General features: G+C 49.7%; 1 protein-coding gene across 1 annotated transcript; it reads right to left on the bottom strand.

Annotated features, from left to right (window-relative positions):
• Positions 1–8,275: 8,275 nt before the first annotated feature.
• Positions 8,276–14,598, bottom strand: FOXB1 (forkhead box B1). The gene is made up of 2 exons (XM_078683733.1): positions 14,501–14,598; positions 8,276–9,212 (listed from the first exon to the last, which is right to left on the bottom strand). Exon 2 carries the CDS (start codon positions 9,191–9,193, stop codon positions 8,276–8,278), a length of 918 nt encoding a protein of 305 aa, XP_078539859.1. The 5' UTR covers positions 9,194–9,212; positions 14,501–14,598.
• Positions 14,599–15,710: the final 1,112 nt, after the last annotated feature.

The raw sequence follows: 15,710 nt of genomic DNA, 5'->3' as shown, positions 1-15,710 counted from the left end.
CCAGGGAAAGGTCGGTCAAGTCAGGTGTGGTGGAAGTCAGAGAGGAAGAGAGAAGGGAGAGATCTGTCTTGTTCCAGCAACGTGCTGTCAAGTTCTTGGGGTAAGGGACTTTGGGATGAGAGGAAAAAGGAATGTTGAAAGAAATTAAAAAATGATCTGACCAGAGACAGGGAAGGATGGAAAGAACAGAAAGGGGGCAACGCAGAGACCAGATTTGGTCCAAGGTATGACCCTTATCATGAGTGGGTGAAAAAACGTGAGGTGAGAAGTTTAAAGAGCAGAGCGTTGCAGAGAAATCTTTAGAAGTCTGGCTTTCTCGAGGATCGTCCGGCCAGTAGTTGAAGTCGCCTAATAGGACGACTGCCGAGTTATTAACTGATAAAGTGGCTAAAATATCTTGAAAAAGGGGAACAAATTGGGGCATTGGCGAAGGGGGCCGGTAGACAAGGACAAAGGTAAGGGGGTCAGTGAGATTAGTGGACCGAGCGACCAGGAAATCCACGTTAGGAATGGGAGAGCCCGTAGGCTTTCCTATTCTACTAGGGATGCTGTCCATTTCTCTATTGATTTTTCTGCCCACTTGGGACTATTTCTGATTTTACTCTGTATCGCTCTATTTACTGAGAGCCTTTGTGACGATGATTCTGTATCACATTTATGTTTTTTGTAATAAACCTTTGACATTTTTTCCGTTGACCTAGAACTCAATTATTGGGTGGCCCCTTCATGAATTAACTGTATTTTTGATGTGATGGGAGGTGCCTTACCTTGGGGACACATTGCCTCATGAAACCGAAGCTTAACACTGCCTCCGATTCATCAACCTGTGGATGTTCTGTTGAGGTAAAGCTTTGGGGTGTAAAATTGTCAGGGTTTCCCTTACCCAAAGTGCTGCCCTTGCCAACATGAAGAAGGCTTTTTGTATTTTGCCATGGAAAATCCTCAGCTCTTGGGCAAGGTGAAGGTAGACATTTAACCACTCAATCGTGAACAAGGTGGAGGATTCAAGGCTGGAAACAATCATGGGGGGTGGGGAGAACAGACATCACCACTGGCCTCGGACAAAGTATGGATGGAGAAAAAGATTCAACCCGCCCCAGGGGAGAACAAAGAGGGTATTCCCAGAACATGCCCCTCCCTCACACGGGCATTGTGGGGAGATTTTAAAAAGCCTTCCTTCCCATAATGTTTGTATTGCTCTCTCTCTCTCGATGTTTTTGAACTTCAGGACTTTAAAAAACAAATTTTGCCCTTTAGTAAGGCAGCGGTCTAAAAAATATCCCATCCCTCTCGTTGGGTAAGTCAAAGTTGGCCACAGGACAAAGGTCACCCTCCTGTTTCAACAAAATTCCAATAATGTTTAGCACAGCTCCTTTTTATGCTAACATTGCAAGACTAGAGGGGCACCATCCTTGAAGGCAGAGTCAAGTGGTCAACCCTTGACCAAGGCAGGAGGCACTTCAAAATACTCTTCAACAGGAACAAACAAACAAAGTCATCTCTGGAAAGAAAGGTAACTAAATAGAGTCTGCATAGAGGAAGGTGGAGAGCAGACAAAAACACTGCCTGCTCTATGCAAGGTGGGGGGAATATAACCCCGAGGGTGTAAAGTTCAACCTTCGGCCAAAGCCGGGTTTCATGAGCCCTACTATCATGGGGCAAGGCAGGGGGCGTCTCGATAACACTCCTCATCTCGTGCTGGGCAGGGGTATAAGACCCCCAATGCACCTTTTGCCATGGAGAAAGGGCAGTGACTAATACGCCCTGGCCAAGGCCTAAAGCCACGTGATAGCTGTCACCTATCTCATGCTTCGGTCAATAGCAACTGTGAAAGAAGGCTGGGCTAGATAACCTGCAGCCTCGCTCGCATCAGTGACCGAGGAATGTTATAAAACAGACATTAGATTAAAAAAAATCTCTGCCAGGAGAATGTCGACGGGTGTGATAGGGTCTACAGTACAATCCCTCAAAAGAAATACATTTTATGTTTGAGGCACTACTTGAACCTCACACCGCACTCCTGCGGCACTCACTTATCCCTAAGACTCTGTCGGTATACACTCATTGCAACATACAACAAGGCTTCGCACATAAATAACAACTTTACATAATGTACAATATCCCATATTATATCCATAATGAAAACACATAACCAGCATCTATGGGGACATCACTTTAACAAACCATGTAATGCACAAGGTATTGTCGTACACTGCCATATATGGAAGGGCGTCTTACTTGCACGTACACCTCAACACCAAACAACATGCTGGTGCTCTCATTCCAAAATGCTTTCACAAAATACCATTAAGTAGCAGACAAAGAGAAACTGCAATCTCTGTGTCTATGCTGTGCCACTCCACCTGCTTAGTCACCATGTAAACCCTCAGCCTCAATCACACACTTCATCAGTTTCTCACCTCCACATTATTCCACCTTCCACGAGTGGGTGGCAGGGGTGGGAGATCGGATTCAGTTAGCAGGCGGTGGGTGATGACGAGTGGAAGGTAGTTCCTTAACTAGTGAATGTCATGTATTTGGAGGGGTGGTGCCTTAACTACTGCTTCCTTCGCCAATTTTAACTCCCTTAACTTTTTCTGGGAATATATTTAACAGCGTTTTCTGTCTCAATTTGTTTGTGACTGGGAACTCTGGAGTGTTTTAAAGGTTTATCTTTTTACTAAATACATATATACACAGCTAATGCACAGTGATAGCAAGTGTTACAGCGTGTGTGTGCAAACTGCACAGTGATCCTGCTTCGTGTTTTTATTTGGATGATGAATGTAGTCAAGGAAATATAGATAATGGATGGACGGACGGGTGGATGGATGGTTGAATGTATGGATGGATGGATGGACGGACGGATAAATGGACGGATGGACGGATGGATGGACAGCCTGCAGTTTGTGCAATAATAGCCACATGTCCGAAAAATGTATTTGAGCACCTTCTGAATTGTTGTGACATATTTGCTGCAAGTTTTTCAAGGGCGGAGAAGTTATGTGGGGTCTGAAAGCTTGCACTTCACCTTAACAAACACAGGAAAGTATTTATTCAAGAGCGAACAAAGAATTGATAAACAGAATTAGACTAAACTTCGCAGCAAGGAAAACTTGATCCAACTTAAAATCATGCTGTCGTTTTGTCTGAATCTGGTCACTGTTTAGTTAGCAATTAAAAGCCTATAACTCATTAACACGTTTTATCGTTACATGTTATCTAAAACGAATAAACTCTTGAAATGGGCACTGGTAGATATGCCTACCCCCACCCCCAAAAAAAAAACCTTGCCACTCCCGGTGTCAAACTTACATGAGAGTCTGACCCTTGTTTGGATTCGGGTGGAGGGGACAGCAAAGCTATTATTGATCGGTTTCAGAGGTTTCACAATGTGAACATATTGTTCTTTAATGTCATTTTTGTCTCGGAATGTGTGTGTGTGTGTGTGTGTGTGTATATATATATATATATGTATATATATACACACAAAATTTGCAAAGCAATGCTTATAATAAATATATATATATATATATATTTTAAATAACGTGACTTTAGGATGAATAAAAAAATACAAACTAAACGTGTAATATGATGAATAAAAAAATACAAACTAAAAGTGTAATACAAAAAGCACATAAATAACCTGTTTCACATTAACCCTGTGAAAATTTTAAAATATTGAATGGGTCATTGTGAACTATGAATTCCATCACTGGAAAAGCAGTCCCAAACGACCCTGTTGATCTTTATCATTACCCATTGTTCAATAAACATTCTGTTCATGGGACATAACAAAGACCTCTACATGTTAATTCCAATTGGTGCCCATTGTTATCTGTAACTTACAGATAACAACACATCTCTGTTTTTACGTAACAAATGTTACTTTAACAAAGCAAAGGTGTTTCCCAATATTTTACATTAGTAACTATATAATTATTTTCCCCTTTTTACTACAATCCGTGTAGTCAAGCATTTGACCTATGTTTAAAAACAGTTCCTTTTTTTTCAAGATAACTGCCCCAAGATAAACATATGTTATAAAAAAATACATTGCAGGTAACATATGCGATACAATGGAATGCCACACTATATTTTATTTGAATGTCTTTTTGCTGCCAAAACAAGCTGTGGTGTGTCTTCAGAATACTGAAGGATTTTCCCATAATGCACAAGTCAATCTTTTCCTTGTATTTGCACCACATTATAAAACTATGGTGTATTATAAGCTCCCCTGGAACTTCAAACTTTACTAAAATATGTTATATTTCTCAGTTTAGCAGGCAGTAACAATGGTGCTTGCCGTGTACATTGATGCATTATATGGGGAGAACACATTATACGCTGATATATGCATGCAGGCACTTAGATATCACGGTCAGTGTGGACTTTTTATAGCGCCAAATGTCGGTGTTGAGTCTGCCTTCTAAGAGCTACACGTGCAGCAGAACTCGAAACAGTGTCATAGAGACGTGAAGGATTTTCTTTGCGTTATTCAAGCTGATATCAACAGCAATGTACAGATACAGATATATAGATACCCATTCTTGAGTGCAAATAGGGGTCAATGATTCACCAGTGGTGACGTTTCAAGTGAGTCATGGAACCCCTCCCCTCCAAAATGATAGTAAGTAGTGCACAAAACTCTGCAGAACTTGCGTGCCGTTTGTTCGTGCTCAGTAGAAGCACCTAAGAACCTTTCACACTTACAAGGGGACAAGGGGCTAAACCTGAGCAGTGAGATAAAATCACCCCACCTGTTCCTGGAAAGTGTGGTCCGAGTTATGTTCCTCATTAGTGACACTGGAGCGGTCCCTCTCGTGCTCTACCCAGTAGCTTCCTAAGGCAGACACATTCTACTGGGGAAGAACACTTTTACACAGCATTAATGTGAATGTGAGTGTATGCACGTCTTTGCCTTGTGTGTGGGGGGTTGGGCTGCGCGCGCGCTCACGGGCGGGCTCCTTCTTCAAGGTACTACTACAATAAGGGATGTTGAGTTCACAAAGTTTGTAAGTATTGAAAAGTTAGTTACACATCTGACTACAAACTATTATGAGCCTTTTTCGTCTAAAAGTCCTCGAAACACATATGTGACATCAAGGAAATATTAGATGTATTCATTTATAAGGACGGGCACGGTCACAGCTGAACTAACTACCGGAGTCCTGAATAGAATACAGATAAGCGACAAAAGTGTAACGTTTACTAAAAACGCTTTGTTACAATAACAACTAATGGCTTTTTATTCATCCTGTATTCATTCGTCCCGATATCCGTTTAGATATGAATATGTGATAAATATTTTATGTAGCGTGTGTACATTTATTTTATTGTTATGTGTTTTGTTTATGTGGTGAGGCATCCAATTAAATTTCAGTACGTCCCTGTTCGTTTCCTCAATTTTTATGTAAAACAGGTACAGACTCCTGGTTTCAATATGTTTGAAAGTAAACATTTCATTACAAATAAAATCAAATCACCGGTTCGTAGCCCTTTATAACAAACCGCGTACCTGCGACCCCAAACTCTCGAAAAGTCCGTGGGGAAGAGAACAGCGATCTGTTTTGTTAAGCCGGTTTTATTACATTTTGACGAAAACAATACATCAGTAGTCTGCAAAAGACATCTTAGCATTGCGTAATTTTTTTAAAGAATGTTCGGGTGGCCACACGTTTAAAATTTGCGGTAAATTCGTGTGTGTGTTTTTGGGGAAAAACGCGATTTGTATTTTGCGACGCGTTTATATTTTTCGCCTAACTGAATATTTGTGTTTTGTGTGCATTTATAATTTATACATTTTGGGAAATACGGTGCATTTATATTTTTCGCATAATATGTGTGCAATGTGTGCTTTTTTTCATTGTATACATTTTTCGGAAACGACTTGTAGGTGTGTTGCAGGCAACACTGTCTCTGCTCCATGGAAGAGACGCGTTCATACTCTGAGGTTGGTATTTTGCAGAGGCGATAGAAATGTTGATACTAACTTCGGACACTCTCCCGCCCCGACTCTTTTCACCCACAACAGAGGACGCAGACGCTGGACTCTTAGACATATTTTATATTTTAATGAGAAAATATGATTTGGACGGCTAGTTCAGGGGAGTCGTGCAACACGGCGTGAAACACTCATGCAGAGGGGGGCATGCTCGTTCTGTACACGAAACACCGAAAGGAGCGCGCGCTCCGCACTTTAAACCTTGCATTTCTGCACTTGCACTGGACACTTCGCACAAGAACACATTTTATTTCATTTTAACACATTTCTTAGAAACGAGAAAAAAATCGAGCCATAAAAAAGTGCATTTCTGTACACGTTTTTCAACGAGTCCTGTTCATAGAACCTGTTGGGACTTGTCGGTGGGCGGGATATATTGCTAATAATTTTACCCCTCCTCCCCCACAACTTTCTGAGACATTACCACCCCGACTCCCTCCGCTCCACTCCCGCGCCCGCGCCCTCACTTTCCTTTCCCACCCTTCAACTCCCGATTCAGAGGCAGAGTCTGGCGCGTCGGAATTCAAGTCGTGAAATAAATACTGAAACGTGCTTTGCAGTGTGAGACCCCCTTGTGGCAAAGGAGCCCCTGGGGATGGGGGGGTGCAGTTAGTAAAGACCCAGAAGTCGCAACCCCTAGGCAGCATTTGCACCAGGGCCCCGTGTGGGTGTAGTGGAGTTGGAAAGAAAGGGGGTTCAGGACAGGGTCTCCCTCCGGGTGTGGGGCTGAGGGCACGGGTCGCGTGGTACTGCCCCGAGGGAGGGCAGCTCGTGTCTGATACTGAAGGAAGGGCCTGAGGGCGCTGGACTGCGGGCAGCACGTGCCTGGGTGTCCTGGAGTGCAAGGGTCGGGCGCACCTTTCGGGTGTGAAGGCACCGCAGACCTTGGGTCAGAGAAACAAGGACGCACGCTTGAGGGCGCACACTTCCGGGGGCAGGTCCGAGGGTTGCAGGAGTCTGAGCGCACGGGTGAGGGAGCCGTGAGGCTGGCGGGGAGCGGCCGTGCTCGGACTCCAGGGCACAAGCTATGACCCCAGGGGCAGAACTGAGGACTCACAGTGTGGGGTGGGGTGGGGGGGTAGGGCAGAGAGCATCGGACATGTGCTGTTGGCTTCCTTGCCCCCAAAGACACTTAAAATTCACCGCACAAATACACCCTCTGCCACCAAACATAAACATGACCCTCAATGGCAAAGGGCAGAATCCTGGCAGTGCCCACCAGCCCCTAGATCCAGAACCTGAGACCCTTGGAAGCACCCCCCGCCCTCACACAGACAGATCTGGTGCCACCTGCGTTCTCTTTTTTCAGTATTGCCTTCAGAGTAGACATTTACAAAATAAAACATCGAATAGTGTGCCTACGCATACGAGTGGTTGTACCAATAAGCAGGACACACAGAAGCCGGAAGCAGTGGCATATGTTTTAAACTTTGGAACAAACTTATTTTAACCCTGGCCTCCATTTTGCGCAACCCTCAAAGCTCAACCTCGGTGTCCTGCACAGTACAACATGCTTGAAGTACCAGCGTTGTAGGCCGGGGTGGTTAACCAAAGCAGAAGGGGCGGGCTGGTGGGACGCCCAAATAATCTCCCTCCACCCCTGGGTGCAAGAGGGTCACGCTGCAAATCGCATTTTAAATACATTGGGTGCACTTTGTGAAGTGTCTTCTGGGATCAGCGAGACGAAGGAATTTGAAAACCACACAGTAGCACGACATTTTTAGGAAGTCCACAACAAATCACAGGGGATGCGGCTCGTTTAAAGAGTGTCAGATTAGGGACCCCTGCTGCCGGGGGAGGTCCTGCCCCTACTGGTTCCAGCCATGTCAGGTGGCACTGCCCCCCTGGGTCCAATAAACTGTGGGGGCTCTGCCCTCCTGGTCCAGCCACTTCACGGTGAACTACCCCTTGAGAGGGCCCTCTGCCCCAGCCACGTGAGAAGACACAGCCCCGAGGAGCAGTCACAGGAGGGTCTGCTTCCCTCTTGGAACAGTCATATGAGGGTGCTGCCCCTCTGGTTCAGGCATTTGAGGAGGCGCCCCGATCAGTGAACAGTCATTTTGTGGGCCGCAGGATCTTGGGTCCAGTCACACGTGGAGGCGCTGCCCCCCATCCCGGTTCCACTCACAGGATGCGCTGCCCCCCACCCTGGTTCCACTCACAGGAGGCGCTGCCCCCACCCCGGTTCAACTCACAGGAGGCGCTGCCCACCTCCCCACCCCTTGGGTCCAGTCTCGCGAGCAGGCGCTGCCCCCCGGGCCCGGACCCCGGTCAGTGCACCGCCACGGACAGCAGGATGGAGGGCTGGCTGCCCAGGGAGTCGCTGGGCGCCGAGGGGCTGCTCTGGCTGCTGACGCTCTGCGGGGAGGTGGGGCTCAGGGAGGCAGAGTTTTGGAGGATGGCCGAGATGGGCCCCGACAGGCCCGAGGTCGGAGAGGGCTTGATGGGCACGGGGATGGCCGGCAGTGTCTGCCCCCCGTGGCACAGGGGCTTGAGCGGCACCCCGTAGGCGCCCATGCTGTACTCGCTGCCCCCGAGGGTGTCCATCATGCCGGAACTGTACATGGGGGCCCAGCCCGCCCCCAGGTGTCCGCCCAGGTGCCCCGACAGGGGGTAGGCCCCGGGCATGGGCTGCATGGCGGAGAAGGCCAGGCCCCCGGGCATCTTGTACTCGCGCGCAATGATGCTCTCGATGGCGAAGGGGTGCTTGAAGGTACTGGTGGGCGAGCTGCCCAGGCCGTAGCCCCCCGGGGGCAGGTGGGCGCCCTGCAGCGCGCTCAGCCGCAGCTTGGCCTGCTGCTGCAGGTAGTGCGCCGCCTCGGAGGCCTTGCTGGGCGCCAGGGAGTCTGCCCGCAGCACCTTGAAGCGCTTCCGGCGCCGCAGGAAGCTGCCGTTCTCGAACATGTCCCCGCAGCTGGGGTGCAGCGCCCAGAAGCTGCCCTTGCCCGGCTGGTCGGGCCGGCGCGGGATCTTGATGAAGCAGTCGTTGAAGGACAGGTTGTGGCGCAGCGAGTTCTGCCAGCGCTGCGTGTTCTCGCGGTAGTAGGGGAAGCGGTCCATGATGAACTTGTAGATCTCGCTCAGGGGCAGCATCTTCTCCTGCGAGCTCTGGATGGCCATGGCCGTCAGCGAGATGTACGAGTAGGGGGGCTTCTGGTCGCTGTAGGTGTTCCGGCCCGGGCGAGGCATGCTGTGCGCGGAGGGGGGCCTGCGGAGGGGAGCAAACACAGGAGGTTAGTGAGGAGGAGGAAACAAGAACAGGGGTTAGGATGGAACAGCCACATGCGAGGGTCTTCTGCGCTCCGGGAACTAAGATACATAAAACAGAAGGTGCGGGAAGAAATAGGGGGCAGAAGTTACAGCTTAGGTGGGAGCTAAAAAAGAGGCCGGGAAAGAAGCTGGGTTGAGACATGTAGTCAACAGGGGGACAAAACAGGAAGAAAAGAGCTTAGATAGGAGTTGGCGAGGCTGTGAGTAGGTGTGCGCATGGACAGGGCTCAAGGGGGGGCCGGGACCTGAGTTTGGGGGGCAGCACCTACACGGGTAGAGAGCTGGATAGGAGGAAGGGATGTGGGCACAGAGTGGTGGGGGGGGGGGGGCACAGCCCCATCTGCAGTCTATCCAGGGAAGCTACTGAAGAGTAACAATACCGGAGGTTATGAGAGGGCACAGGCAGGTATTGCCAATGTTTATGTCTGGTGTCAGGCCCGTTTTAAGGCCTGAAGAAAGTAAGCACCTGCCCAGGGGCCCTCACCTTTCAGCCCCTCCCCCGGGAAGTGAGAAGGATGCGCATAACAAGCACGTCTATATTAATCCGATAATTAGGCCCATTTTAACTCTTGCGTTTTAGGAAGCGATGTCAATCAAATCAAAACTACTCTGTTTCTTTTTCACTTCTTGGTTCCCCACACATCTTGTGCCTCAGCCTCACCCCTTCTTTGCCTCTCACTGCCTCTCTAGATCTCTGCTGCTTCTCCCCTGCTGAGCAGCTGGGTCTTCACTTCTGGACTACCCCCGCTTTTGAAATTTGATGGTCTAACTCTATTTTATTTCCACACATACATACACCCACCCACGACCAGCAACTGCGGGGAGGCCGAGACTTGGGGAATAACAGAATGACAATGTTTTCGGAAAGTTCAAAGTATAATTCACTATTGTTTGGCATCAGATGACTTGCATTTTCTGATAATGGGTGACCATGCAAGTTGATCTGAACAGGAGGCCCAAAGTATGTCTTTCTGGGGCCCCATAGCTCCGCAAGGAGGCACTGTCTGGTGCTGGGGAAATACAGGGGTTAGAGAGAGACATGGCCATGACTGGGAGAGAGCAAAGCAAAGGTTAGGAGGGAGGAAGAACTGTGAGAAGGAAGGTAATGAGATGAGGTAATAACTTGAAGTGTGGTATGAGCCATCTCTCCCTTACTGCTTCCTACCTGAAGAGTCACTCAGTGTTGTGCCTTTGAGTCGGCCTCCTCACTGCCTGTCAATCAAACATGAACAGCTCTCCCGGGTCTAATAAGAGAGTCTAACCTCTGCTTTAAGAAAACGGCCTGGGTTAGGAGACGTTAAAGACTGAAGTTAAGGGAGAGCAAAGACATGTTATTTGAGGGAGTAAGGGCAGAGGTAAAGAGGAGCGAGGCCGGCGCTTTGGAGGGATTAGAGGCAGAGCCAAAAAAGAAAACATGGGTAGGTAATACTGGGATGCAAGGACGGGGTAGAGGGGGGCAGGGGAAGGTATTAGTACTGGGAGCAAAGACAGAGGTAAAGTGAACAAGATCAACTATCAGGTGGGTGCAAAGGCAGAAGTAAAACAGAAGAACGAAGGTAGGTAATAAAGGGGTGTAAGGACAAGAGTAAAGGGGGAACAAGGCCAAGGGCAGGTATTAGGAGGGAGCAAAGGTCGAGGTAAAGGGAACACCAGCAACTATTAGGAGGGTGCAAAGACAGAGGTAAGGAGGAATAAAAGTAGAGGTGAGGTGAGCTATAAATAGGAGGGACTCAAGGAAGAATTGTGTTTACAGAAGTAACGAACAACAAAGGTGTGTATTGGGAGGGTGCGAGGACCGTGTTTGAGGGGGGGGGGGGCGGAGATTACGCCAGAAGGTACAATGGAGCAAGTTCAGAAGTAAGGAGGGGCAGAGGAGGGTTTAAGATGGAACTTGAACAGCAGAGGGAGGAGGAAGAACAAATATTATGGGGGGGGGGCAGTGAGTGGTTAGGACAGATTTAGGACATGGGTTGGCAGAGAGCCAGGGCAGGGATTATAATGAAATGAATTAGGACAGAAATAGAGAGGAAACAATGACAGGGTTGAGCGGGATCTGGAGCGGGTTATGACCGACCTCTGACGGTTCTGAGAGGAAGCTGAGGGGGCAGGGACAAGGGTTCGAGGGGATGCTGAGAGGGGGCAGGGACAAGGGTTCGAGGGGATGCTGAGAGGGGGCAGGGACACGGGTTCGATGGGATGCTGAGAGGGGGCAGGGACAAGGGTTCGAGGGGATGCTGAGACGGGCAGGCACAAGGGTTCGAGGGGATACTGAGACGGGAAGGGACAAGGGTTCGAGGGGAAGCTGAGACGGGCAGGGACGAGGGTTCGAGGGGATGCTGAGACGGGCAGGGACGAGGGTTCGAGGGGATGCTGAGACGGGCAGGGACAAGGGTTCGATGGGATGCTGAGAGAGGCTAGAGTGGGATGTAAGCATCGAGGGCATGCCTTGGAAGTGAGACAGGTCAGAGAGAGTAAGAACAGAGAGACCCTAAACTTGGGACGGTTTGCCAATATTCACGGTTTGGGAGGGAGGTAAGAAACAAGAGGAAAGACACAACATGAAAGTAGGGCCCAGGCTTTACACAACAACCCTTACAAAAAGTTTGACTTTTATTTAAAAATTGGACACATTATTTTGCTCTTTTTGATTTTCTTCTGTATTTAGACCTGGTGCGGCCGTGTTCAGCTGCTGGCCGCACTTGAGTTATGTTTACTCCGGGGAACAGGGCAGAGCGGACTGGTTCAGATACATGTAGGCCTCTCTGGGACCCCTGGAAGGAGAAGAACTTTGAAGTAATTCCCTTTCCCAATCCCTCAGATTAGCACCAGGAACAGTGAAACGTGTCTGATGTCCATTTTCGAGAGACTCAAAAACTTTATATGATATCACCCCGAGCACAGACTCCTCTGGCACCTGCGAGTGAAGTCTAAGGGAACTTAGTGCACTTCAGAGGCACAGGTCTCTGAGCGGAAACTCTGGAGACACACGGAACCGGTAGCGACACTCCAGAGGCACGGAAGTTTGAAAGTGCCTCCACAAGAACACACTTGTGCCCTCGGAAGACACGGGGTCGAGACGTGCAGTTAAAAAGCACGCTCCTGTACACTTCAGAGACACGGAGGTTCGAATGTGCACTTAAAAGCACAGGCGTGCACTTCAGAGGAACGGGGGTAGGAATGTGCAGTGTAAAAGTTCACTCTTGTGCACTTCAGAGGCACGGGGGTCGGAATATGCATTCCAAACATACACCTGCGCACTCAAGAGAACGGGGTCGGGATGTGCACTCCAAAAGCACACTCTTGTGCACTTCAGAGGCACCGGGGTAGGAATGTGCAGTGTAAAAGTTCACTCGTGTGCACTTCAGAGGCACGGGGGTCGGAATATGCATTCCAAAAGTGCACTCTTGTGAACTTCAGAGGAACCGGGGTCGGGATATGCATTCCAAACACACACTTGTGCACTCTAGAGACACAGGGTCGGGATGTGCACTCCAGAGACACAGGGTCGGGATGTGCACTCCAAACACATACCGGTGCACTCCAGGGACACGGGGTCAGAATGTCCAGTGTAAAAGCACTCATGCCCTGGTGCACACTTGAGAGTCTCATGGATCAGTCACGCTGACGTCTGGGTATGCTAACCGAAGTGCAGGTGTCTGAGTGAGCACCACACACGCATCCAGAGCTGCAGGTGACTGCAGAGCAGACAGATGCAGGTATCTGAGTGTGCGCGCCAAAGATACCCGTGTCTGAGTGTGCACGGGAGCGGCATGGGGCCTTTATGTTTTCAGAGACCTTCCGAAGAGTGTACGTATTAGCAGCGCAGGTGTCCCACACGTAGGGTGAATGAGTGCGCGCGTTTGTTGAGACTTGAGTGTGCACTCACGGGGCACTGAGGTCTGCCTGTGTAACTCGGGCCACCTGGGTCGGAGTCTGAGAGGACAGCCGAAAAGCACGGGGAACTGCCTGTGCTTTCCAAAGGGCCGTGACCCCTCGTCTACGCCCTGCGGGGCCGAGGAGTGCGGTATATACGAGCAGGGCTCTGTGCGCGCCCTTTCAGGCACTTAGGGGCAGATTTACAAGCCCCATGCGCCACTTTTGCGCCATTTTTAACATGGGCAAAATGACGCAAAAGTATCGCAAGGGGCTTGTAAATCTGCCCCTTAGTCTGAGGCAATGTAGCCGGGTGAGCCAAGCAGAGGCGGCGCAGAGTGCCGCTGTATTTGTATATCGAACATACACATGCGCGAATGCCCCGGTTGCCGATGCCCAAGGCTGCCTAGTCTTGATCCCAGCTCATGCCTCTTTTCTTCAGCACCACAAACTTCATGTCTCTTTAGCACTCTATGGCAGGCTCTTGTTCATCCCCGCATTCCACTTTTGTGCTATTTTCCCTGCCTGCCCCTCTCCTTCTCTCTGGTTAAAGTCTGATGATGGAAACAAGGGCAGGGTGAACCAGGCCTGGCTGCGCTGGGGCGACGCGCGTCTGCGCCGGTTTATAGGACGGGGACTCTTAACTTGCAGTTCTCCGAGGTACAGTGTGAGCCACACACGGGACAGCTCGGACCCCTGCCCAGGCAACCCGTGCTCCCGGTTTCGAGCCGTCCTGCCTTCAGCACCAACTCGGACAATTTCCGGGTTAGTGACAACAGGCCCAATCCGCTGCACTGTGCCACAGCCGTTTATAATAAATAGGCATCACCCTCGCACCCCAAAGTGAGTGAGGCCTCGCCATCTAAGCACGGTTGTAGAGTGCACCTCGGGGACACGGGGTTCGTTTAGACGCAATGGGTTGGGGTGGTAGGAACTTACCCTGGGTATCTGCGTGTGCAGAGCAGCGAAGAAGAAAGGGAAAGTGTGTGCAACAGACACATAGACAGTCAGATACTGGACAGAGGGATACGGAAGGTGCACGACAGGTGAGGGAGAGACAGGCGAGGGCCGACGGAGAGATAGCGACCAGTGTTCAGAAACAGAGGGAGTCAGAGGTAAAGAGAGGCACGCAGGTAGACAAATAGGCGCAACTGGACAAATGTATAGACACAGACGATAGATAGATAGATAGATAGATAGATAGATAGATAGATAGATAGATAGATAGATAGATAGATAGATAGATAGATAGATAGATAGATAGATAGATAGATAGATAGATAGATAGATAGATAGATAGATAGATAGATAGATAGATAGCCATCCAGCCAGCCCACCCACCCACCCACCTACCTTATGGTTGCCGTAAGCCGGCTGTCCTCATCCGGAGCGTGGATCGGTCGCTTTACTTTGACGGGGCCTCTTCCGTGTTTACTTCGGATCCGTTCCCCGTCGCTCTCGGGTTTGGTGCCTTGGATTGGCCGAGTTGTTCAGATCGATCTCTCAGATTTGAACCCCTGGATCTCCCAGGGTTGCTGTGTGGTATCCTTCGGAGTTGGGCCCCTCATTTCTCTAGGATGGATCTGGCCGGATAGGGACCCTGGATCTCTCAGAGTTGGTCCTCTGGATTACTCAGGAGTGATCCCTGTGCCCCACGAAGTTGACGCACTGACCCACTCAGTGGATTCCCTGGATCTCTCAGAGTTGATCCACTGAATGACTCGGGGCTGGCCTCTTTGAGCTGGCCTCTTGGAGCTGGCCTCTTTGAGCTGGCCTCTCGGAGCTGGCCTCTCAGGGCTCTAGCAGGCTCTGTCCCTCTGCAGCCGGCCGGATCCGCGTCCCCTTAGCAGTCAGCTGCAGATGGGGTAGACGGGGCAGGATGGAGCGGCCGGTGGGCTGTCCAGCTCCTGGAGGGTGTGAGCTCAGTGCAGGCGGCGTCTCCTCTCCTCGTCCTTCCCGTGAGCATCTGAGAGCTTTCTACGGTGACAGGGGCAGAAGAGCCCCCTGCAGAGACAGCCTCAATTAATGTGCACTTCTGAGCTATCAGATGACAATCGCCCCGGAGGGGGAGGGCGGGGGAGGGGCTGAGGAGAGAGCGAGAGGGAGGGAGGGGAGGAGGCAGGCGCCCCTTCATTTACACTTCTTCACACGGACACCTGGCTCGAGGAATTCACGTCCACGCCAAGACTGGAAACGTCCCTTCCTCAGAACGGGCGTGTGCGTGAGCCCATGTGTGCTGTGCTTGAGTGTGCGCACGTGCTGTGCTTCAGTGTGTACGTGTGTGTTTGTGTAAGTGTATTTGTCTATTTGCATGTAACTTTGTGTGTGTGTGTTCTTGCATGTGTGTTAGTGAGAACGCGAGAGACTGAGCGAGGGAGTTAGAGGAGGCGAGTGCGCAGCGGATATGTGTGTGCACTAAGTTCATAACATCACCTGTCATTAACAGTCACATAACTTCACAATTGCGTTCAAACCATGATATAACATACTATTTTTAATAATTTAGTGAAAAATGTGTGCTTCTTTTTTTGTACATTTTGATAATATTTGACGTGTATATGTA

This window comes from Lissotriton helveticus, chromosome 3_1 (genome assembly GCF_964261635.1).
Source record: "Lissotriton helveticus chromosome 3_1, aLisHel1.1, whole genome shotgun sequence".
NCBI lineage: Eukaryota > Metazoa > Chordata > Amphibia > Caudata > Salamandridae > Lissotriton > Lissotriton helveticus.
This window is presented reverse-complemented; position numbering and strand designations above follow the sequence as displayed.

Excerpts from the sequence above, each read along its gene's own strand:
- FOXB1 (XM_078683733.1), bottom strand. The coding sequence starts at position 9,193 with ATGCCTCGCCCGGGCCGGAACACCTACAGCGACCAGAAGCCCCCCTAC.